Source organism: Canis lupus, chromosome 33, assembly GCF_003254725.2.
Source record: "Canis lupus dingo isolate Sandy chromosome 33, ASM325472v2, whole genome shotgun sequence".
Lineage (NCBI taxonomy): Eukaryota > Metazoa > Chordata > Mammalia > Carnivora > Canidae > Canis > Canis lupus.
Window position 1 is genome coordinate 5,032,317 of NC_064275.1, and position 26,364 is coordinate 5,058,680.

The following is a 26,364-nucleotide window of genomic DNA, read 5'->3' on the forward strand; positions in this document are numbered from 1 at the left end:
GAGGGGGAGTGAGTCGTGGAGCTCTGTGGCAGAAGAAAATTCTAAACAGAGAGAAGAGTAGATGCACAATTCCCAAGATGCCTGATGTTTTTGAAAAACAGTGGGGGAGGATAGTCCTCTTTCTAGACCTTACAATGGCGTTTGGCATTTGCTCCCCATTTGCTTTTGGAAATACTCTTTGTTCTTTGCCTTTGGAGACCAGTATTCTGGAGGGATGACCTGGTCTGGTTTTTGTGTTCTCCGTCTCTCACAGATTTCTTCATGTCTTTTTAATCTTTTTTTTTTTTCCCCTAGGGCTCTTTTGTTGGTCCTGCATACACTGTGTCTGACCAGATTGCATCTTTAAACTGTGCTTCTGCCTTCCAGACATCTCTTTTTGTACATCAGCAGGGGACCAAAAATTTAACATGTTTGACATCTGAGTAATTTGTTGCCTTACCTCCTCCCCTCCCCACAGAGGCCCTGATCTCACCTCTCCTATTTTCCATATCCATTTTTTACTTAAATAGTTGCCCAGCTTAGGAAACTTCATTATCTATAACTTTATTATCCCCTCAACCTCTGCTTCTGTGAAGTCATTTTACCCACCTCATTCTTTATTCTCTGTACCACAGTCCTCTTCAGCCACACCTCTGCCATGATGAACAGAGCTCATAATTCTGTGTTTTTGCATGTATTACACTGTGTGTCTAGGATGTTCTTCTCACCCTTCAGGAGCAAGCTCAAGTGTTAGCTCCTCTGTGCGGTGGATTCACTTCTAAGGCTCCACGGAGTGATACAGCCATGAGTATTTTGCTAGACTGTAAGTAAGCTCCTTGAAGCTGAAACTGTGTCTTACTAATCGGTGTCCCTGAGTAGACACATAGCAAAGTGTAGATAAATGGATGGAATTGACCTGAGGGCATTACCTTATAGCAAATTGAGTGAGAAGGGAAAAAATTTCAAATTCCCCAGTTACATATGCCTTCATCAGTAGCCTTTGTTGTTATATGTAGAATACCAACATCTTTGAGAGCAACTGGAATTGATGTTTTGTTTGCTTGAGTCCTGACTGCTTTCATTCTACTCATTGGAACATTGGCAGGCAGTCCTGCTGGCAGGCAGCATTGGCCCTCGCTTGTGGCAGGCTGACTTTTATTGTTGTTTAGGCTGAGGGGAAAGAGCAGCTGTTTTAGATCAGACTTAAAATTTTAATTATATAAATACAGAATTTATTGTGTTTACTTCAACTAGCAGTGTTCTTTTCTGTTAGTTTTTGTTCCTGGATTTAGATGCTTTTTTTTTTTTTTTTTTTTCTTGTTGAGGGTATTTCACTGATACAAATGTCTCACAAGATTATTAGGGAAAAATTAAGCAGTGATCTAAGGACAAAAGAACGCTCTTCAGTAAGCTAAAGATACAGAGATTCTAGAATAGCAAAGAAACTGAAAATTGAGGGGAAGGAAAAACAAGTGATTTTTTAAAAAATCATATGTATAATTCTAAAAAGGTTAAATGTAGGGGCACCTTGGTGGCTTAGTCGGTTAAGCCTCTAACTCTTGATTTCGGCTCTAGTCATGATCTCAGGATTGTGAGACTGAGCCCTGCTTGTCTTCCTCTGCTCCTTCCCTGCTTGCTCACTCCCCTTTCTCTCAAATAAATACATAAATAAAATCTTTTTATAAAATAAAAACATGAAGTGTTTTTTTACTTGTTGAGAAAATATCTTTTTTTGTTTAGAAATCAGTTTATTGTATTTTGGAAGGAACTGTCAAGTAAAAAATAATTGATAGTTGAGGCAGTGAAATAGTATTTTGACAGAAATCATCTTGAGATTTTTATCAGTGTCAACAAGTGTTATCTCTGTTAATTAAGTTGTTAATTTCCCTCACCTTTTTTTAAACCATTGACCCAATTTTATGACTCTTGTGAATCTTTGAACCATTTTAAGAATATTTATGATATTCTAATGAATAGCCTGGAGTTTACTTCCTTTAGATAGCTACCCAGGAAGACCAGTTATTCTATTAGAAAAAAAAAATCATGGGATCCCTGGGTGGCGCAGTGGTTTGGCGCCTGCCTTTGGCCCAGGGCGCGATCCTGGAGACCCGGGATCGAATCCCACGTCGGGCTCCCGGTGCATGGAGCCTGCTTCTCCCTCTGCCTGTGTCTCTGCCTCTCTCTCTCTATCTGTATGTGACTATCATAAATAAAAAAAAAAAATCACTGTTCTGTTCATGTTATAGTCTTAGTTCATTTTGACTCAGGGAGAAATATTGTGGGTGATAATTGAAACAAATTAATGCATAGTCAAAGGACAACAAATGTGTATCTTCATACACATAAGCATTTTCAAAATGTCAACTAGCATTTCTGTTGCCAAAGTGAGCAGCCCTTTATATGAGGAGAGGACACAGCTGATTTATCGCACATTCTCCCATAATGAGCGCAAGGTTGGAGGGATGAGGTGAGGACGAGTGGGAGCAAGTTGCAGTTGAAACCAGTGAAAGATGAGACTTTGGCCTTGAAGGTTGGTGATGATCTAAATGTAGAGACTCACACGTTTTATGAAGCTCCTGACACATAGGAAAATGCTGTGTGTTTCCTCAAAAATGCCCTCTGCCTCCGAAGGTGGGAACAAGCTTAAAGTGTTGTTTGCTTGAAATTAATTTCCCGGGCTAATAGGTTCTGCACCTGTTCTCAGGCTTTCCTACGCTTAATTGTATTAGTGGCTAGTGGAACATACTTCATTAAATGATTTTGAATTTGGATCAAAATGTGGAATGAGGTAAACAACATTAAGAGTATGATGCTCCTGGCTGCTGGAGGGTCAGCCTCTTATAGAACGTCAGCCTGTGAACTGACAGCACCCGAGGTGGTTCTCCCTTGCTGTCCTGATTTTTCTGAGTCACACTGGAGCTTTCCTTTTATAAGGACCAGTGAGCATGACCTCTGACAGACACTGTGCAGCAGGCATTCCTTCTGCAAGTGGGTGAGCAGGTGTGTTGAGCAGGCAGGCTGGGTGGGCACACGGGCGTCAAGCTAACGAAGCATCAGGGAAGTGTGACAGGGAATGGCAGCAAGTGCTCGGATCCCGCAGCTCAGTCTTTTCCTCCCAGAGTACACGTGACTGAGTTTGCTTTACCAGTAGCCTCATTATGAGCAGGTAAAACACGCCCATGCAAGTGTTTTTAACATCTGCAGGAATTGCCAGGGCTGCTGGTACTCTTCTCATTTTGTACCCTCACCTTCGTTCATCTTTAACTTCTTAGAAGCTGACACATCACTAAACAGAGCAGGGGAGGAGGAGGGAAGAGAGCTCGGGGAAGGAGTGGGTGTACAAGCGTCACATAGTCATGGGTTAGGTCTCCTTCCAGGGGCACTTCTAGGAATCCTCCTCTGAACTACCTCCTGTGCTGTCACTGCCACCAAACCTGGACCAGTTACTCCTGTTCTGACTTGGCACAGGTGCCGTACTTCTCCCTACGTGATGTGTACTCTGTGGCTTTAAGTTGTGCTGACTGTGTCCTTCGCTGAACGTAAGCGGCTGAGGAGTCCAAAACCCTCAGTCAGTCACAGATGTATCCCTGGCATCTGGTGCAAAGTGTGTCGTAGAACAGGTTCTTAGTCTGTGTTATTTTTTTAAATGATAATGTTTGTTATTCTCTATTTTTATTTCAGATTCCCCAAACTGAGGACAAAAGGAACCATGCTGAGAAGCTGATCACTCTTCCCACGCAGGAAGATTTGAAAAAGCCAAATGACCTTTCCCGTTCCACCTCCGATAGCAAAATAGGAGAAAATGATAAACAGCCAAAAGAAAGCTTTTTTCAGTTTCTTGGTAACTTATTCAATATCTCAGGAAAATCATCTCTTAGTGATGCCAAGCAATCTTCTTTCAAAGATGACCATGACAAAACCGAGAAAGATTCACAGAATCCCAGTGACCATCCTGAGGAAGGGGTCAGAAGGGAAAGGGAGATTCTCCATGGCTCCGTGGGAACCCAGGTGCTTGCAACAGAAGAACCAGAGTCCAACTCAGCTGAACCCTCAGATGCCTTTTCTTTGGATACAACACAAGACAGTGAACAGGAAACCAGTGATTTACTAAAGTAAGTTTACAGTTTACTTAGCCAAAAGAGTGAGCTTTTGGATCTAGCTCTTAAGCCTTAGTTCTGCTCTTATTAATGAAGAGGATTAGAAAAAGCATTCTGTATTGTCCTTGCTACTAGGTAAAAAAAAAAAAATATATATATATATATATATATATATATATATATATATATATATGATTCAGTGGATCATATATATAATCTAGGGCCTTTTGAGATATTTTAAGGGTCAGTACTGATACCTTTTAGGTGCCAACTTTGTTATAGTATAAGATTTATATGTAATTTAAGACTTCCTTGAATGAGAGTGTTCTCTGTTGTCTGAGTTCTTCCTGTATTAGGGCAGGCGGTGAGTTCAGAATCTGCACTTGGGGAACAAAAATGGTTTTAAGGTTTGTATTCACATTCTATTAATATTTTTTCTTTGTGGAATGAAATTAAAGGGGTTAAGAAGTTAAATTGACTCTACTTGTAAAACTGGCCTTGTGATCCATTTCCACAGCTTTGAGAAACTGAAATCTTGCGCAGGTGTGAAGATTATTTCACCATCTCTTTTTTTCTTTCCTTGGCTAACAAACAGGCACCAACTTGCTTTTCTTTTACTCAAATGGGCTAGGACTTATTTTCTACCCAGAAAATGTATGTGACAATGTTTAATCCATTAGCCATTTTGTGTAACACAGAAGTATTCATTCATAACTAATAAGGATCTATTTTATTGATTTTAATTTAACTTCTGCCTGTGAATTGTATTATTTGAAGAGGTCATGAATAATTATAGAGTCAGATGTAGATGATAGCATAGAGCTGTGTAGTTCTTTATAGTTTCAGAGTGTCTTCATGTGCATATTTGAGCTAATTCCTCCTCATAGCAAGCTCCAGAAGTAGATACAGACCCCACTTAGCAGTTGTCAGAAACTGAGACCCAGATTTGAGTTTGCCCATCAAGACTGATGTGGTAGGGCTTGCCCTACCAGATGTCAGCATACTGATAAAGCTGCAAATTTGAAATAGTGTCATACTGATATAATATTTACTAAACACTTAAGTGGAAAGAATGGATTGTCCTGAGGTAGACTTTGGTGTATATGTGATTTGAACCCTTGAATGTGATGGCATTTTTACATACTCCCCCCACCCCCATATTATAGAAAGGAGGACTTTAGGAAATTGGAGAAAAAAATAAAAGCTAGATCCTTAACTTGTTATATTAAAACCAAATAGAATAACAAATGTTTTTTTTTTAAATACAAAACTAAAAGTAGCTAAATAGGAATTATTTTATGTTAGTGAGAAAGTGCTTTCTAAGCATGATAGCAATGGAAAGTGTTAGGAAAGAGATCACTAGATTGGATTACTTCTAATTTTCAAACTCCCTATGTCAAAGTAAACAATGATATGTTATATGGGCAAGTGAGAAAGTTAGATACAAAAAATGTCAGAAAATGCTTTAACTGATATAAGCATTTTAGACACTTAATAAAAAAAGCAGCAACTAATATAAACTGCTAATACATAAGTGGAAAAAAGGCTTATTATAACTGGCAATCAAGGAAAGTCAAACTAAAATGGAATAACCTTTCTCCAGTTAAATTGATAACAACAATAGTAAATAGTAAATGCTGTTCTGTATTACTCAGAGTAATAGAGCTGATGCCCCCTATACAATGCTAGGAGTGGAGGTCCTATCTTAGAGCAATATGTATTCAAAAACCTTAAAAAGCTTGTAGGTTATGTCTAATGATATACAAAGGTGTTTACTGAGGTCTGCCTAAAATTCTCTCTTTTCCTCTCCCTCTCTCCCTGAGAAAATAAATTAATAAAATAATAATTTAAAAATTGCTGGATTTGTACTTTACATGGAAAAGTTAAAAGCTTTCCCTATTGTGAGAGATTATGTAATTTGAAAGGAAATATATCTTAATGCTGAAAAGGTAGATAATCGTACTTTCCTAAAAATGAGGTAGATATTTTGCTCTAAGGCTGTATTTCTAGGCTGTTATTTAGTTTTTCTTTGAAGAATGACATGTCTTTGGTTGACCTTTGAAACATCAGTATATCAAATATATACAGAAAAAAGTACAGCCATGTGTAGTATCTGAAGGCTTAATCTTCACATGATAGGTAGGCTGGGCTAAAATGCATAAAACCTTTTCAGATATCCAATATGTACATATATCTACCTAAATATTTGAAATGTATAGGTATATTACTTTATTCTCCCCCTCCCTATTTTTTTGTCTGGGTACAATGTTCTTTATTGATGCATTATGACAAAGTAGGGCTTGCTAAACCCCTCCTGTTCTTTTGGAGGCCTGGAATGGAAACATCGATATCTAGGTTGGAACAATCTCTGTATGTTGGGAATAAAGTGGGGCAAGAACTCCCCATTAGGTGATGGCTTCTGTCTTGTGCTTTTACTAGAGCTGATAGTCCAGAGGGCTGTTACTCATAGGCTATGCGGACAATAAGGTCCACCACTCGGTTTCTATAGCTAAATTCATTGTTATAACCAGGAAATGAGCTTGACAAAATGGTATTTGAGGTCAGTCCCAGGATCAAAGATGAAAGAGTGGGGGTTATTATTAAAGTTTCAGGAGACAACCCTCTACTATCTGCTTCACTACCTTCTTGATGTCCTCGTATCTGGCAGTTTTCACCAGGTATCAGGTCAGATCAACAACTGACATGTTGAGGGTGAGGACATGGAATGATACGCTGGTGAGCTTCCCATTAAGCTCAGAGATGACCTTACCCACAACCTTGGCAACACTGGTAGAGGCAGAGATGATGTTCTGGGCTGCCCTTTGGCCAAAACACCACAGCTTCACAGAAGGGCCATCGCGGTCTTCTGGGTGGGATTGATGGCATGGACTGTGATCATGAGTCCCTCCACAAAGCCAAAGTTGTCATGGAGGACAATGGCCAGAGAAGCAGCTAGTGGTATAGGAAGTGTTGCTGACCGTCTTGAGCGGGGAGTTATACTTCTCAGAGTTCATACTCATCACAAACATGCAATGAGCAGAAGGCACAGAGATGATGACCCTCTTGGCTCTACCCTTCAAGAGCATTTCAGCCTTCTCCATGGTAGTGAAGATGCTAGTGGACTCCACAACATATTCAGCACCAGCATCACTCCATTTGATATTGGCAGGATCTTGCTCCTGAGAGATGGATTGATGACAGGTTTCCCATTCTCAGCTTCAACTGTGCCATGGAGTTTGACATGGGTGGAATCATACTGGAATATGTAAACCATACAGTTGAGGTTAGTGAAGGGGTCATTGGTGGCAATGATATCCACTTTGCCAGAGTTAAAAGCAGCCCTGGAGATCAGACACCAGTCCATTTGAGACATGACCTTTATCATCGTGTCTCAGAGATGAAGCTGGACTGCACAAGAAGATGTGCTGTCTATCAAAGGGGGAGGAGTAGAGAGCCAGTTTCACTTTGTTCTTACTGTTAGAATCACATACCTTTGGTTATAGAGGTTATATAGGGTGAACTGTAGCTCCCATATACAATTTACATAATATGTGAAATTAATACTCCCTTTTCTCTATGCAGCTTATGAAAAATCTTTTTAATTTTCCATCTTCAGTTTATTTTTAAAGTTACATGTTTTTGACATTTCTACTGTATTTACTAGGGAAAAATTAGCAATTAAAGGATAGTTTTATATTCTTAATACTACTCAATTATGGAGACTCGACTGCATCCTGGGGCAGAATGATGTAGAAAATAGATGACATTGGCATGACTAATCTTTTAAAAAGAGGGAGTGTAGCTCATCAGGACCTAACAGAAATAATTATAGTACATGAAGCTAAGCTTGAAACTTTGATGTTCTTTACTTTAAACATGATAATATAGCTGTTCAGTACAAACAATGCATATTTTGTTACAAGTATATAACATTTCCATCCAGGTGCTGCAGGAGATCGTTTAGAAATCTAAACTAGTTTGTATAAATCAGTTTAATCATTTTAGTTGAAAGTACCCAGAAAGAAAAAAAAAGGAAAATTATTCCCCTCACCTCCAAAAGGACTCTAAAACTACCAAAAGGCATTATTAGAGGGAGTTGAAATTTAATGGGTTTTTCTGTATGATTTATTTTAGTAGAAGACCTTTTAGATCAAAAGGTGCATTATTGGACTGATGCAGAATAAAATGTCTTGAGGTCTCTTTAGGATGGAGTCTGTAGTAAGAGAACTGGATTTACTATACTTGAATAAAATTCTGATTCCTATCTCATTTCCTATATCTGTGGACATAATGTGTATTTCTTTGTGTAGCCATTTCTTCAGAATTATTTTATCGATCTTTTGAGCCTGTTGAAAGTTGGTTTTAAATATAAAACATTAAAGCTTTGAAAGACAAACCAACCAAACAGTAAAATTTCTAGTCATTTATTCAGACTTCTGGATCTTCATATGTTGCTCTGAAGGCTCTTCTGTTTTTTGAATAAATAACATATTTTGATATCAGGTTTCACCAATAACATTAGTTTACCTATATGGATTTTTCTCTCTGTGCATGATTTCATAGACATTTACCTTTCACTTTGGAGTTTGTTTCATAATAGTCCTTGATCTAGCCTGACACTCCTGCTGGAGCCAAAAACCACTTTTGTAAGGCCTTTCTCTGTACTTCTTCAGGTGTTTTATAATGGACAGTAGAAACATACATGTAACCAATACAAGGCTTTACAGTTGTGGGGTGATAAGAGTTGAGAGGTCAGCAATTACATAGATTGAAATACTTTATTTCAGCTAAAGTTCACGAAATATGTAAAGGACATAGTTGCTGAAAATATGACATTGTCTCAAAGGAGATTTACTTTCTCTTTTATCATATAGACAAGTCTAGTGTTCTTAATGTTGCTACTTTAACCTTGGGAAGAAAATGTATTATTTTAGATACTGGGATACCAGTAACTGGATTTCTTAATTATTCGTGTGGACTCTATAATGTTTTGTTAATTATATGTTTAACCTGAAGGAATTAGAACATCAAATTTTTCTCCATCTTTAGCTTCAAGACCCTAAAATGAAACTAGTTTAGAATTTAAAATATTTTTCTATTGTCTGTGAGAAAGGCAGTCTGGAATAAATTACACACTAAGCATTTACTATCATTGCTTTATTTAATCATTAATTCACAAAAAGTTGCTAAACATGTACCATTTGCCAAATTTTGTGGGGAACATTTAAAAATGATGATTAAGAAACCCTGCCTTCCTTCAAATAGCCACCAGGTGAGCAGGGAAGATAAGTGCCTAGATCTTTATAATTTAACATGGCAAATGCTGTGCTCAGGGTTCTTTGTTAGCAGGAAAGGGGCCTTGGGATAGGTTTGCTCTGGAGATAGCTTGTGAACTGAGTCTTAGAAGGTGCTGGAGTTTCTCTCTGGGGCCGGAATTGAAGGGGGAGAGAATGGTACGTGTAAAGGGCTAGTAGGCAGCATCAGATAGCATGAGAACTCCCAGAGATAGATTCTTCAAAGGAATTTGGATGTGGAGACCTGAGGAACTTTGTGCTGGGGCACAGAAGAAGTAGAGAACTTTTTCTAGAAGTCCCTTTTGATTCCTATACTTACCCAAGCAGTGTAATACTTACTACACTAATTGAATATTTGAAGACCTTAACATGAGAGATTTTTAAGGCAGTTCTGTCATTGAATTAACTAATATATAGTGAGTGCTTGATGTGGGCTTGACATCTGACTGTTTTTTTTTTTTATTTTTTATTTATTTATGATAGTCACAGAGAGAGAGAGAGGCAGAGACACAGGCAGAGGGAGAAGCAGGCTCCATGCACCGGGAGCCCGATGTGGGATTCGATCCCGGGTCTTCAGGATCGCGCCCTGGGCCAAAGGCAGGCGCTAAACCGCTGCGCCACCCAGGGATCCCCCATCTTACCGGTTTTAAAAGTTCTCCCCCTTTGTGCTCAAAGGGGCTGCTTAAATTCACGTGTAAGACTAAAGGAAAAGAAACTTACTATGATGCTCTGATATGTTGGAAAAATCAATGATGTATCCATGGACTTGCCAGTATGAGCCATAAAGGCAGTATGGTTCCTTCCAGCCAGCACTCCTTTGAGATTATAACTAAAACTCAAGCCTTGGACTTGTCAGCCCACATTCTCTCCATTAACCACAGTGAGAGAGATGTACATAATCAGGTAAGAGGGCAAGGTTCTGAGGAGCTCAAAGGTTCATGCCGTCTTGACATTCACATGCTACTTGTCAAATCTTTTATTATTTTTTAAAATACAAGTTCAACTAAAACATTTTAGGATTTCCTTATTCAATTAATATATAGTAAAAGTGGGAGTAATTTGAAAGATATACTTTACCACAATCTAGGATTGCTACTAAGTGTTAGTAACTATATTTCATGATACTACTGTACTGTTTCTTTTTACAGACAACTAGATGGTAAACCAGAGAAGCCTTCAGTAACATATGCAACATATCGAGGCCCCAGACAAATTAAGAAATATTTGAAGCACCAGACTGCATTGGAAACTGTGAATCCCTCGGACAGAGAAAATGAAAGTTCTGACTCTAGTATCCATGTTGGTTCTGGAAGCGAGACAGAGGCTAGGATGATATCGTCATTGCCATCAGCTAGCACAGATATATCTATGAAAGGGCATGTGCTCAAAGACGTATTAGAAGTCACTGACTGTAGCAAAATAAAACTTAACATAGAAAGCCATCTGACCAACAACCCAGAATTGCCCAATACTGCTTCTTCTAAGGAAGTTTTAAATAAAAATGATCCTGGGGGACCTGTGAGAAGTAGGTCATCCCCTTCTTCTGTGACTAACTCCATCTCCACTGTTAGGGAATCTGACTCACAGCATCATTTAAGTTGTGCACCAGTTTCTCAGGCTGACAGAAATTTGGTATGTTTGGCATCATTTACAGGAAGTAACAGTGGCAAAGTTCTTTGCAGTCTGGATTTTCAAGGGATAACTACGACAGAAACTACAATAAAGGAAGTCAGCTCAGTGATGAGTGATGAGACCTTGGTGCAGAGCGAAGAACATGTTGAGCCTATGAGCCCTGCTGTTTCTGACTTCTCTTGTAATAAATCTAATGGGAGCAACACAACCACATGGGGAAGTACAGATTTGCCGAGTCCAAATGAATCAATTAGGCTTGAAGATCCGCAGTTGCCAGAGAGTAAATGTTCTGACAAGCAAACCGCAGATAACTCAGCAAAGCAGGCTGCCAATCACACCAGCATCCCTGCTCTTCAGAGACATGCTGTGACAGACACAGAACCTGTAAATGAAGGATGTAGATTGTTTTCCCAAGACTCACAGAAAAATTTGGCTCCTAGAAAAATCAAACAAGAAACAGAAAGCACCTTGGTTGGCGAACCCACAACTTCAAGTCTCATAAAAGCTCCGGAAGATAGAATTGAGCCATTACCCAAAGATACTGACCAGTTGTTTGTAACAGAAGCCAAAAAGCCTGATTTTAGGCCACGTGGCAAAATGCCTCCCGTGGTTAGAATAAATCAAAACAACTCTGTCTCTGTAAAACACATCAGTGAATCTGCCATTGTAGCATGCTTAGAAAATAAAATAGCACCTGAACTGAATTTTGAACCTAACAAAAATCATATTTCAGAATCTCTTCTTGACTCTGAGAGTCTTCAAGCCAAAGCATCACCTGATGTCAGAACATCTCTTATCCCTGACTTTAAAAAATCAGATTTCAGTATTTCATCTCCTACCTTTGTTTCCAGAGTTGGTATGCCAAACAAGTTAGATATTCCTGTTTTAAAGGATGCATGTTCCTCTGTGCCCACAGAACCTGGAGATGTCAACATTGTTGGTATTTCCAGTCAGCCTAGTAAGTGTCAAGAAGAAAATGTGGCAAATCACATTGAGGCAACAGATTGGAAGAATCCTCCTGCTTGCCTTCATCTTGAGCACGCATCTGCAATTTTTGACTCCAAGCAGCTTCTTCCTGAAGGCGAAAAAAGCCAGGTTCCACTAGACCTTAAAGCCAGAGACATTCGTGTAACTGGAATGGATTTGAGATTGGAGTCTGAAAGGCTGTCTGAGGACTACAGTTCCATTTCATCTCAAGACCCTACTAAAGCAGAACTCATGCTTTCAAGCACTAGAGCAAGTAAGGGCACTATAGAGAAGTCAGATTCTCTTTATTTGAAAACCATACCTGGCACTGCCAAAATTTTATCAAAAGTGAAAGGTGATGGTCAGAACAGTGTTCCTGCTGAGTTGCATTCTGGAGGAAGAAAAACTATATCCCTTTCCAAGATAGCTGTTTCCCAAACAGAGCCTAGAGACATTTCTCAGAATAAAATTTATTCTCCATTTGAAGTTACAGATGTGCCAGGAAATCTTATTTTATCAGAATTAACTTCCCAAGAGATTGAACAGGACAAAAGTTTTCAGTCGTTAGATCATAAGGAGATAAGAGAGAAATACTCAACTTCTGGCCTTAAAGAGAATTGTCAAACTGAAGGTTCTCCTCCTGCCTCCAAATATCAAGGTATTCAGAAAACAGAGGCAGAAGCCTTAGTTTATCTTCCTGCCTTTCCCGAAAGTAATATATCTGAGACTTTACCTTCTGTTCATAATGAAAAAGTCACTGGGCAAATGTCACAGAATTATGAAGCCAATGCCTGTGTAATTCATCAACCCTCAGATATTTGTGGGACTAGAAAGATTTCTGGTTTCTCAGAAATGGCAAAACTCAGCTTAACTAGTGCTCCCGCACAATTCCAAGAAACTGACAGCACAAAAGTAAATTCACCTTTTCTGGATTCTGATAAGAAAAGTTTAGAAAACAATGCTTTTGCATCTGAGGATTCACAATTTCACAATTTTCCTATGCTAAAATCAGAAAAGAAAGCCTTATCTCATAGAAAGAAAGAGAATGCTCCTTTCCTAAGTGGGGGTATTGACAGCATGTCTTCTTCCAGTAACTCTGAAAAAGCTAACGTGGTTTTAAATTTGCAAAATCCCCAAAATAATTTGAATTCTGTAAAAGTTACCAGAGATGCCACTTGTGAAGGTGCCTCTTTAACTAACTTGCTGTACCCTAAGTGCTCTTATTTGGAATTGGAAACATCTATCCCAACAGGGTCAGAAGTGACCCCATTTCAGGAACATTTTGGGAATCCTACTGGGATGGTATCTCTTGGTTTCCCAACTGCTGCCCAAAGTTACAATCCCATGGAAGCAGAGACTGGAGCAGTTGCTGGGGCTCCGACGTCAGTTAACAGCTCAAGCCAGCAGTGTTCTGAAGCATCTGCTGAGCACATAGAAGCAAGGAGGAGAGCACATGACCAACTTTTGGACCTCAAAAGTGCTTTACTGAAAAAGGCTGATACATTGACTAGTGAAATTTTTAACTCCGTCAGGGAAGAATTAAAATCCAAAAACATAGTTGCTCCCTGCCAGGAGCATATAGCCATAGATGACATAATGAATCCAGGTACTCTGAAGGAAGACGTCCCTGAGAAAAACCCACCAGAAGTGACACTGACAGGGATCCAACTGACAGAGCATTTCGAAGAGCAGGGCATGGAAAACAGGTCAGCTGTCCGAGGGGAAGAAAAGGTCTGTGTGTCACCTACAGCTGGTGAGAAGAGCTTCCTTTCTGATTCTGATAGAATGAGTTTATCTTGTTTGTTAGAAGATCAAGCTAGGGAGTTAGTCAATGAGGTCATTTATTTAGCCCAAGAAAATTTGACGAATGATGCTTTTGAAGATACTGAGGATACCTGGGATTCTGAACTTCAGGCTAATACTTCAGAAATTCTGACCAGTGATAGTGTTAGGCCACATGATACATTGAGGGAGTTCTTGGTATCTGAACAGGCAGTAAATCAAAGCACATGTGAAATAAGTGAAAATAAAGTATTAGGTAGATTCTTCTCTGTAAGTAACTTAGTTAATGACACAGAGTCGATTAAAGGAAGAGAAATTGTTCTCTACCAGAAATCCCCATTTTCTGGAAATGGAGCTGGACAGTCTGATAGTATAAGTCTGCAGGAATCAGATGCTGTTTTATTAGCCAAAGACACACATAAAGGGTTAGATAATGTAGAAACACATTTATTTCTAAAAGAGGACTCCAAAGAGAAAGTGGAAATAGAGCATGTGGATAATCACAAAACTGGGTCAGAGGACACAAGAACCCTTATATTAAATTTCAAGTGGCCTCCATTTTTAAGTGATGACCTCCATGTACCTGGGACATCCAAAAGCAGTTTTTCTGATAGTCTTGTGCGTATATCTGAAAAAAGCTTGCCAGGACAGAGTAATAAAAGCACACTCCTTACAACATCAGAAGTAGGAAATGTACACCAAAAAGATACTGAAGTAAATGTGGGGAAAATGGAGCTTAGGCCTTCCGTGTTAGAACTGGGAAAAACAAACAAAAAGGATGCTGAATTGAATATTATGAAATATGAGGCAGTCCCTCCTAGGTCAGAAATGGGAAGAGCACATCAAAAGGAGGCCGAATTGAATATCGCAAAAACTGAGCCAACAGCTGACATTCTTAAAGTGGGAGAAGTATACCAAGTAGATGCTGAGAGGTGTATTGACAAAACAGAGAGACTACCTGCCATCTTAGAAATGAAAAAAGCTTATAAAATGAGGGATACTGAAGGAGAGCTTGGCAAAACCGATATGCTGCCGGTTATTTCAGAAGTGAAAAATTTCTACCAAAGAGATGCTGAGGTAATTACTGGGAAGACCGAAATGATACCTCCCACATTAGAAATGGAAAATATTTACCAAAAGCATGCTGAAGGTGATGTCGGCAGGACTGGGATGACAGCGGTCATGTCAGAAATGGAAGATGTCTACCAGAAAGACTTTGAGGGGATTACTGAAAAGACTGAAGTGATGCCTACCACATTAGAAATGGAAGATATTTACCCAGAGGATGCTGAAGGAGATCTTGAGGAGACTGAGGTGATACCTGTCGAGTCAGAAATGGAAGATACTTACGTAAGGGATGCTGAAGGGGACCTGGACCAAACCGAGGTTATGCCCATTATGTTAGAAGTGGTAAATATCTATAAAGAAGATGTTGAGGACATCACTGGGAAGACTGTAAGACCTGTGTTGGAAATACCATACCCAGAGGATGCCAGAGAGGGTACTAGGAAAACTGAAATGGTAGAAGTGGAGGAAGCATACAAGGTGGCAGTCCCTGACTCCTCAGAAATGGGAAAATCACGTAAGAGAGAGGCTAAAGAGATGATCGGAATGATTGTGTCCGTGCCCTCCCCAAGAGAAGTAGAAAGAAGATCTCCAGAAGACTCTGATGAGGCTATCAAGAAACACAGAGTCTCATCCACAGTGGTAAGCATTCAGAAAACATGTGGAGCAGATCTGGAATTACCTGTTACACAAGCAGAAGCCATGCCTCCCATATATAAGGCTGAAAAAAAAACCCAAGAGCCTGGTGGAGAGGGTGTTGGAGAAATGGAGAAAGATCCCCCTGAAGGAAAGGAAGGCTTGATAACATGTGACAACAGACTTGCCTCCTATTTCAGGGGATATGAATCACCGACCTTGAGTAAGGACTATGAAGGCTACCCAGCTTTAGCAATGCCGGATGTCCAACCTGGGGGTACCGTAGGGGGGAAGCCACCCAGGAGAACGTCTGTTACTGCAGTGGCTAGCCAAATACAAGATGATAATTACAGCGATGAAAAAGAAGACTCTAGCTTAGCCTTCATTTCTCAGGATGAACAAGAAAATTCTTCCTTTACTATACTATATGAAGAACCCCTTCAAGATGAGGACAGATACACTACCGCGGATGTAAGGAGAACACACACTCTCTTGTTTCCAGATACCTCTGCTGACAGCATGCCTGTTCTCGCATGCGAGAGGTCTGAGAGCAGAACTGACCTTGTCCATCACTTTGAAAAGGATGCCAAATTAGCTGAGACATTTGATAGCGATAGTTCAGAATCGTTCCTATCAGTGGAGGCCAAAAAGTACAAAATTTATCCCTTAGCTTTGTCTCCCATTTATGAGGATGACAGCTCTCAGGAAGACATTCTGTCCAGTGAGGTCTCGCCTGGTCACCATGGCTCCACAAAGTCAAGAGAGAGTGCAAGCCAGCCCTCTTCCGTGTTATCCCTTCTCCAGTCAGTATCAGAGCGTTTAAGGATGAATTTTGATGAAGACAGACAGGGGGGAGAAGAAGACGAGGAGGAAGACGAGGAGGAGGAAGAACTGTTACATAAAGGAAGCCTGAGGGCTAGGAGGAGGGAAACCTTCAAGCAGCCAGACCCTTCCATCACATTTTACCCTGATGATGACCAGGAGAGGACTGGAATGTCTAAGAATTCATATGTAATGTCAAGTGAACCTACTACCTCCAATCTGCAAGTTGGTCTGTGGCCAGAAAAGGCTTCATTTCTACAGAAATCTGACCTTACTTCTAAACTGCATTCTTCTTTAAAGAGTGCTTATCATCAGTATTTGCAGACTTCCAAAACCCATTCCTCAGAAAAAGGAGCCCGATTTGGTGGGATTTTTCAGGAACCGGTGTCAAAATATTTCCGTGCTCAGGACATCTCAGGCAGATTAAGCCCGTTCACAGAGGTAAGTTACTTTGATTACTGACTAGTGAGGTGCTGCTTTGGGTCATGAAATGATCTGAAAGCTGATTAAGAAAATAGGTGTTTTGAGGTTATGTAAAGATTATTTTAAAAATATATGAGAAGTTACTTTATCCTTTAACTGAGGTGTATTGTAACTCCTGTATTTTAACTAGACTTAAATTGAAAAAACAATTGCCTAGTCAGAATTTAAAAGGCCTAAGGGAGAAGCAGTTTGTTTCTAAGTTTTTAGCTGATACTTGGTTCTCAAGCTAAATTAAGTGACAGCATTCTAAATTTCTGCAGATACTGTCAATGGGGAATTTATTTTCCATTGAGCCTATGTGTGTCAGTAAAATATTTCATAATATTTTAAACTATTTTAAGTGATCACCTGACAGTATCCTCTCACTATAGTTGCTCATATTGTTCATACAAAGCAGGGCAATGAACAGCCTAATTCAAGGAAAAAGCTGAAAACATTATAGCTGGAAAATGCCTTGAAATTCAGTGAGGTGTGTTCTTTGCCTCATAAGTATTAAAATGTCTAACTTTATAGAATATTCATTTAACATGCAACTTTTCCTTTCTGACATTCCCAAGATCATGAAATTTCCTCAAGGATTCCCAAGACCTGTATCTCCACCTTGAATACCCATAGTTATATACTTGAATTACCATCAAAGAAAGAGTGAGATTTGGAGAAATGTTTCTTTATGATTCCCCATCCCCTGCCAAGTCAAGTGGAATATGTTCACTGCAGTACAGCATCCCCGAGTCCTGTTTGCCCAGCCTTGTCTCCTCTTACTCTGGTCATATACCCTGTGTTTCCTACGACTACTACTTCCTCAATATGTTCTCACCATGAAAGTCTTTTTCCTCTATACCCTGACCCCAGCCTGCCACATTGTTTTACTTATTGAAATCCTGTTTTTCAAGGTGTTTTCCATATCATTTGCTCGGACAAGCCTTTGGGCACCTCCCTGTGCCATCATCACCTGACCTCTATGATGGTGTCATTTCCCTTGGTGGCCATAACTTGGCATTTTCTTTGTGTTTTACCTGTAGTTTAACTTAGTCCTTCACTTAGAAGAGTCATGTGAGTGTGATCTCTCTTGTTTCCCCTTTCGTAGCTATAAGCTTCTTTGGAGAGCACAAACAATACATTATTTCCCTTTATATTTGCCCTTATATCCCTTGTAGTACCTAGAAGTGCACTTTGCATATAATGGTCCCTGAGTAAATATGTGATAAATTAGATTTGTGACTGCTAAGGAGGTGAACTATTTACCTTTCTATTGATGTTTCTTAAGGCTTCCTTCTTACACTTTTATTATTTCAGAATATTAACAAACAGATTTTGCGGTGTAACCCAAGACCTGGAAAGGTAAGCCTACATTTCTTTTGTTTGTTTGTTTGGTTTTATTTTTAAAGATTTTATTAGAGAGCGAGCGAGAGGGAAGTGCAGGGAAGGAGAGAGAACCAGACCCCCAGCTGAGCAGGGAGCCCGATTCCGGGTTGTATCCCAGGACCCTGAGATTATGACCTGAGCTGAAGACAGATGCTTAGCTGACTAAGCCATCCAGGTGCCCCAGTGAGCATAAATTTCTTAGAGACTAAGATAAAATACGAAAGGTAAGGTCATTTTAGGAGCAGCTGGCTGGCTCAGTTGGGAGGGCATAGAATTCTTGATATCAGGGTTGTGAGTTCAAGCCCCACATTGAGTGTAGAGCTTACTTTAAAAAAAAAAAAGTAAGATTTACTTTCATGTTTGGGGAGTTTAAAATTAATACTTCTCACTAACTTTAAAAGGGATTATTTTACTCAAAGATTGAGCATCTAAAGTAATAATCACTTTTATACATTTAGGATATTTTATTTTCTGCATTCTAGGACATTTTGGAATTTTAAATGCATTCTTAAAATTAGTTATTGTGCCTACTTACTATATGTTGCAGATGGTTATCTATGATCTCCATGGAAGTAAATATAAGCAAGAGATCTACTGTAATATTCCTGATGCTACATCATGGTCCTTTCCGAATGGGGTACTGATAAAAGTTGTAAGGGGCTGGTAAGAGACCTCTTAAAATTTTGTAGCAATTCTCTCCACCACAACTAAGTGTGTTGTCTTACTGTTTATGTTTTTTGTATTTTTTATTAAAGTCGCATTCCTTTTCCCCTAGTTTTTGAAAGAATATTTTGAAACATTATTAGTGTTTTATAATTTAATTGTTCCCTTTATGTTCTGTAACAGAAAATATAGGCTGTTTTTAGTGCTTAAGACCAGCCATAAGTAGCAGGGCCTAATATATGTATTATATATTATCTGTACAATTCTAAAACTATACTATTAGCAAGACAGATTTAGCAAATTATGTTGAAGGCAGAAGTTGAATGAAGCATAGCTTTGAAAGTGAATTCAAACTTCGTAGGATGCTAAGGAATGTGAAGGCCACACACATAAAGTCATTTGTATAGCTGACATGGTCAAGAAGTGAAAGATTCTTTGTATGATGTAAAAATGAGGGAAAACTTCATTATCAGCTGTTTCCCTCCTACGTGATGCAGCCAGAATTTCTTTGTCCCGTGAGTGTCTTCGTTCCCTGCGTGTCAGTATTCATGATGTAAGTGCTATGGTGTGGTGTTGTCTTCATGTAACAAAAAGGGACGCATGTGCTCCCATTTTATTTAAAATTTGGAATTGTTAAGCTGCTGTTTTAATAGAAATGGATAACTTTGTTTATACACCATCTAGAAAGTACATGCATACCTAAATACAGGCACAGGCATAGATTATGTCCAGGAATATTTCCAAGTTGTATGTACTTTTATTCTTATTACTCTTATGCTATTTGTCTAGACTTAAATTAGCATATATCAGTGTTTCAAAAATAGAATCGTAGGCTAATGGTGTCAAATAGCTCAGGTTTTAAAAGGTAGGTGAGATGCTCTGTGGATTTACTAAGTATCATTTGTTTTATGCCTCATTTCTTAGAAAATTAATTATAACTGATCATGCTTTTATATTTGTTCAGCTGGATTTTGTATGAGAAGCCACATTTCCAAGGTCAGAAATGTGTGTTGGAAGAAGGGGAAAAGGTGTTAAATCGTGACTGGATCCTTCAGAACAGGAAGCATCCACAGAGAGACTTTGTATTGGGTTCTATCAAACGTGTCTTAAAGGTAACACAACCGGAGGGAGGTCTCCCGGTCTAATGGAACATGTCATGAAAAGTGCTGTGGTGATCTAGAGGAGAGGTGAATTAGCGATTAGGAGAAATATCAGATAAGGACAGAGTTTTCCCAGTGTATTCTTAAGAGTTCCTTCAGCACTAAAATAGTACATTATTTATTACAGTTATGCATATGACAGTCATGGATATATTTTTTTCTTTAAGATATTTATTTACTTGAGAGAAAGAGTACATGTGTGAGAGAGAATGAGAGAGCAAGCACAAGCAGGGAGAGGGTGGAGGGAGAGACAAAAGCAGACTCCCCACTGAGCAGGGAGCCCAATGCTGGGCTCCATCCCAGGACCCTGGGATCATGACCTAAACCAAAGAGAGACGCTTCACCGACTGAGTGCCCCTATATTTTTTCAAGTTATGGAGCTTTTGTTTATGTGCTTAAAAATATAAATTAAGATGGACCCTGTCATGATGATTTGGGTTGATTATTAAATTCTTGTTAGTTGCAAATGGCATCCAGAAAAAGCCCTCATGAAAGGAGTATCTGAATGTAGTTTATGTGAATTAATACTTCCTGGAAAACTGCTAACAAGCCTGAGTCTTAACAAATGTGTGTTCTGCTTTTAGACCTAATACTGTGATAGGCACAGGGAATGGAAATACAATCGAGATATGATCTCATACTTCAGATGGCTTAAAGTCTAGGGGGGGAGAGACAGCTGAGTCACATAACCATGTGAAGTGAGAATGCTCTGTATGGCTTGGGAGTGCACAAAGAAGGGGCATCTCACCTGGAGGAGGCAGCACCTGATTGGAATCTTGAGAGAATAAATGGGTTAGGTGGGTGGGAAATGTGAGGAAGTTCTTGGCAGAGCCACTTGCATCAGATGCAGAGGTGAATGTTGGTGGTACTATGAGAACATTGATGGCTACAGCACTGAGGGCAGTGTTTGTTTTCAATTTTTTTTAAAGATTTTATTTATTCATGAGAGACACAGAGAGAGAGAGGCAGGCAGAGACACAGGCAGAGGGAGAAGCAAGCTCCATGCAGGGAACCCGACATGGGACTTGATCCCGGGTCTCCAGGAGCAGGCCCTGGACTGAAGGTGGCACTAAACTGCTGGGCCACCCGGGCTGCCCCAGCAGTGTTCGTTTTCATTGCAAAATTTAACTGCAAGCAGTTCAGCTCAGCAAGCAGCAGTTGAGTGCTCATTTAATTAGCTAGCTCACTAGTAATTGATTGAGATGAATAGTTGGTAGGTAGAATCTTCTAAGATTTAAGTAAGTTATGGTTTTGTGCTTTTCTTGTGAATGTCAGGCATCATGCCAAGCCCAGTGGGGAAAAAAGAGAAGTTGTTGAAAACATGAACCTTCTCACCACCCAAAAATCCAGCCATGATAAAATCAAGCAAAAAACTCAATTTGTTGAATAGGGATATATAAATGGCTATTTGCACACCTGCCATTTGCTTAGACTATATTAAAAGAAAGAATAAGTGTTGCTTGCATTTTTTCCTTCTTCCAGTGTTTGTTCTTGGGGTCATTTTTTAAATTGCAGTGTAAGTGCCCTCATGTCTTGAACATGCTAGCAACTTTCAGTGAGGAAGGAAAAAACTATTGAGCATCGAATGGAAAAAGCATTAGCATTGTTCTAAATATTTTACAAAGTAAGAGTCAAGCATTGAACTGCTTCCTTTCTCCAACCTTGTTATAATTCTACCAATTGATAACTTCATTTTCTTGGGGATTGTTACCATTCCAAATTCAAATGATCTTGCTTCATCATTTTTTATTCTAATCTGAGTAGTCAAAACTTCAGCATTCTTTAAAGATAATACTTTCATGAAGTCTTCACTTTGCTGTTAATAGATGCAAAGGATGTCATCAGTTAGCGGCAGTTGTACCTTCTGCTCAAGGGCCATCTTAGTTCCCAGAAATAATTAAGGGTGAAGTAGCATTGCAGTAATGGTTGAGTCAGGTGATTCTTTTCTCAAATACTAGAAATGACTATTGCAAATTACCGTTTACTGTGATTTAATATATATATTTTTAAGGAATGACTTTTTTTTTTTTTATGATCAGATGTTTCTTTGGTTTTGTCCTCACAAACTTGCCAAGAAGAAAAAGACCTTTTGTTAGATAAAGGCTAAAAGTATTTTATATGAGGTGGAGTCAATTAGATTTCTTGTTGTTTTTGTTAACTGTAATCCATTCTTTCCTGTTTCTCCCCTATAGTTTTTCCTCCATTCCTACAAATGCTTTAATAGTGTAAGCTTGTAAGTTTCATAAGAATATTTGTAAAGTATATTATGACTATAAAAGTTGGAGAAGAAGCCATACAACTTTTACTAAGAGTAAACTGTTCATTGTTGCCAGGTTATTATAAAGCACCCTTGTGTTGTTAGAGTTTACTGCCTCGGTCCTAGTGTTACTGCCTCGGTCCATCAAGAATTATGCAAGAGACATTATTCCTATGAGAATAGCCACCATGAAGGAGATAAAACTTAACTAGTGACATCTTTTTACAGTTACCTGGAGAAAAAAAAACAAAACAAAACTGATCCTCTGCCTGAGGACATAAGCATTCTTATTTTTGTTTATTTTCCATTTTGTAGCCCTCATTATGCTTTTTCCATTATGCTGTTTCCTTCTGTTTGTGGCTGACTCGAATGCCTTTTAGCTTTTTCCCTTTTAAAGTACACCACCCATGCATTGTTTGTATAACACAATGCAGAGGAAACTTACTTGTGGGAGACACTTAGTTATGTATTCTGTTACTGTACCTTACATCCCTGGGGGACCATTAATACGGCAGGCAGCATTTTAAATAATGTTACTAGAACTCTATTATTAATAGCAAACAAAAGCCTTCAAGACTGGCAGGTGACTGTTGTGGACATTCAGGCTATTTTTGAAATGAAATTTTAAGCAGAAATATTTTATACTTTAAAGGATATCTCAGGTTATGCCTCTTGACTGCATTGCATTTTAGAGCTGGCTTTCTGCAAATAAGATGTATTAACTTACTTGCACATATTAATAAGAGTGATTAAGAATGAATGATACAGCTCAGTTCCGAGGAAGGTAAAAAAATCAGAAAATTGCTGTTATAAATTACAAAAATGATTATAACAATAAATACAATTGTTCAGCCTGATAAATGTCACCCTCTGATTGTTATTGCATTTACCTGTTTCACTAAAGCATGGTCACTTGAATTTCACAATGTCCTAGATGAGAATTATGCTGCTGAAAGTTGGAGCCGTATAATTAGACACTCATGATTACTGAGTTAGTGTGCTCAGAAGTATGTCTGTAATTTCAGAGGAGGGAAAAATAATTGTAGCTTTGATTCCCTAAGAAAACGATGAGTTTTATTTTTTGTGTTAGAAATTTGACTCTTTAAAGGTTTTCATAGATGAGAATACAGAAAATTGTCTCTATAGTTGCAATGGGGGAAACATTTACAAAGCTTAGGCCATATAAAAAAGGAAGTGGGGAGAGCATGGATATCAATATGACTGAAGATTACCTGGAGTTCCAGTGGGTCACGGGGTTGGTGCCATGTTGTAAAAAGGCAAATAAATGTAAATTTAGTGTGCTTGGGTTTTGAGCCAAGGAGCATCATGAGGAAAGCGGAGTTCTCTAACAATCCCAACTGTATAAAGTGTGGCTAGTACTTGACTACTGATAAGGCTTATAATTGAAGTCTTAGCCTTGATGAAAGGTCTTGACAGTGGGAATAGAAAAGGAAGATACGTAAGTGAAATTTTAAAGGAAGGTGTGACGAGACCTGGTGGCAGTGGATATGTGATGGGAGGGGAGAGTCAAATTTCATAATGCCTTTCTTAAACCAACTTGTGCTAAAATAAATAGAATCCCACAAGTAGGAAAACAGATTTCCGTTACCCTCACCTCCTAATTCCTATTTCTTTTGTCAATGTAAATTAGATAACACACTGAGGGAGTAGTGTGCCTCTCTGTTATTTATTTTTTATATCCCCCATGAGATCAGCTTTTATAACTCCCTTCCTCCTCATGGCTTTGTTATGCTCCTGAGAAGGAAGGCTTAAAGACTTTTGGCACTCACATAGTTTGGTAACTGAACACTGATTGCTTAAAAGAACAAGGCTTTTAAAAACAAAAGCAGAAAAAAATTGAGTAATACTTCTTCCATCAACAGTATTTGTAATTTTCATGTTATCAATGTAACTTCTTAGAAGAAATTTGTTTTAAAAAAACTGGTAAAGTGAAACAGTATTGCCTTTATGTTGTCTTTGTGAAGAAATTCAACTGAACAATGAGAATAATTGTAATTGCATGTCCAGAGTATTGAGAATACTGAATTGTGTGTGTCTCCAGATGATATTAAAGCCATTTTTTTTTCCAGGATTGCAGCATTCCAGAGATAGAACTTTGCCCACGGTCTGACCCAGCGTGTTGTCCTATCCATATACAGCGAGCAGTCCCCAATTTGGAAGAGCTGAATATCCCCAAATCTGTGTCCTTCACTGTGAAGTCAGGAGTGTACGTATCAGTTTCTCCTTATTACCAGGATCAATGGCCACCAAAGTTAACTTTTTACTTCAAATTTCAGTAGGTGACATACATGTATGTGAAGTTTTAGTTAATTTTATTTATGCTCCTGGATACTCAGGAAAGACAATGGCAGGAATTAAAACATATTCTCTTTTGCTTTGGATCCAATTAAGTGTTTGATGAAGGACTCAAAGCAGCAGATAGAGATTCTTAGACACAGTGCTTGATAGATGCATCCATCATGTCTTCATCTACTAGATTTTGGGACTGAGAAATAAAAACATGTCCCTGACCTAAAAATCTGGAGCTTGAACTATTTCAAGAGTGTGTCAGTGCCAGTAGTTGAGTGCTTCCGCAGTACCGGACACATGGTACTTTTTTGTTTATTACTGCAATCTGCAAGGTGGGTGGAGTTAACTCGATTTATAAGTGAGGAAAATTATATGATTTGTCTCAGGCTACCAGTTTGTAAGCATGGGTCTGATACCAAGCCTTTCTGATTCCAAAGCTACCTTTTGGACTGTGGTGTGACTGAGTGGAGTGTTAATTTAATTCCAGATTAGCTTGAATCACGACGTTCAACGTGGTTTCCTTTTCTGTCTTTCCCTCCTTTTTATCTGCTCTGATGATTGTTGGGGTATATATTTGGGGGTCACCATAGGGATCTTTCTTCATCTCTCCCAACCGCAGATTAGAACTCTTGGGCAGACCTAGTAATTGACCCCATCCATGAGGTATGTCTGTAATTACCAAGTTTAGTTACAAGGTGGGTGGGTCTTTTGGGAATCTCATTTCAAATACTTTTCTTGAGGCAGCCAATTAAACTGATAACTGATTCTAAAAATGTGGGTCAAAGATGTAAAAATGCCTTGATGGGGGGGTGTGAAATGCTTTGTAGAATCCCACCTCTGATTGCCCCACTTTTTTTTTTTTAAGATTTTTATTTATTTATTCATGAGAGACAGAGAGAGAGAAAGAGGCACAGATACAGGCAGAGGGAGAAGCAGGCTCCATTCAGGGAACCCGACATGGGACTTGATCCCGGTACTCCAGGATCATGCCCTGGGTCAAAGGCAGGCGCTAAACTGCTGAGCCACCCAGGGATCCCTGATTGCCCCCCTTTTAAAATAAAAGAGTGTAGTGCAATTTTTTCTCTCTCCAATTATATTCTGTTTGAATCAAAGGTGTCACATCTTCTAAATATTAGAAAAATCTAAGAAAAGTAATATGTAGTGCTTAGAAAACATAATAGACTTATAGTGTTTGAATATGAGTACTGAATAGCACATGAATTCGTGTTATACACTCTCTAGTGAAGTCATTTCAAATGTGTTTTACTGGTTGTAATTTTGCCACAAAGGTTTTCTGTTTTTTGTTTTGCTTGGGTTTTTTTTGTTTGTTTGATAGCTTTTTTACTTTTAACTCTTACAGGACCAGATAAAGTATTCCAATTATTCTTTAACAAACCATTTATTTCTTATTTAGTTGGCTTGCCTACCCAGATATTAATTTTAAAGGGCAAGCTACAGTTTTAGAGGAAGACCATGGACTCTTTGAGATTTCTGCAACAGAAATGAAATCATTGCATCCACTTAAAATGGTAAGCAAATTTGAAAAAAGCATTTTCCAAAATGCCCATGAATCTAAAATAACCATGGTGATTGCTTATGCATCTCTATCCTGAGAAATGAGTATCTGTAGTAGTGGATCAACAACATATACATTATTTTTCTGTGCCTATATATTATAGAGAATATCTGTGTGAAAACACTTTGTTTTTTAGAAGACAAATGTCCGAATATCCTTTTTTTAGTTTATTGCAATGCATGCAGTTTCCTTATAAATACAAGTACTGTGAAAATTTTGAATACAGTTCTGAATTTTGGGGTTTTTTTGGTGTTTATTAAAAATATTTTTCTAATTA

General features: G+C 38.7%; 1 protein-coding gene and 1 long non-coding RNA gene across 3 annotated transcripts in view; one reads left to right on the forward strand and one right to left on the reverse strand.

Annotated features, from left to right (window-relative positions):
- CRYBG3 (crystallin beta-gamma domain containing 3) overlaps positions 1–26,364 on the forward strand; it is a 102,009-nt gene that overhangs the window by 27,147 nt on the left and 48,498 nt on the right. For both annotated transcript variants that reach the window (XM_025417277.3, XM_049105407.1), the window contains exons 3-9: positions 3,661–4,091; positions 10,519–16,714; positions 18,053–18,097; positions 18,669–18,784; positions 19,749–19,896; positions 24,292–24,428; positions 25,926–26,040. In XM_025417277.3, the coding sequence (XP_025273062.3) occupies positions 3,661–4,091; positions 10,519–16,714; positions 18,053–18,097; positions 18,669–18,784; positions 19,749–19,896; positions 24,292–24,428; positions 25,926–26,040 (7,188 nt within the window). The remainder of the gene's footprint in view (positions 1–3,660; positions 4,092–10,518; positions 16,715–18,052; positions 18,098–18,668; positions 18,785–19,748; positions 19,897–24,291; positions 24,429–25,925; positions 26,041–26,364) is intronic.
- Positions 5,347–13,269, reverse strand: LOC125754254 (uncharacterized). Its single transcript, XR_007407976.1, has 3 exons — positions 13,132–13,269; positions 11,842–12,077; positions 5,347–7,332 (listed from the first exon to the last, which is right to left on the reverse strand). It is a non-coding gene; the product is annotated as an uncharacterized LOC125754254 (long non-coding RNA).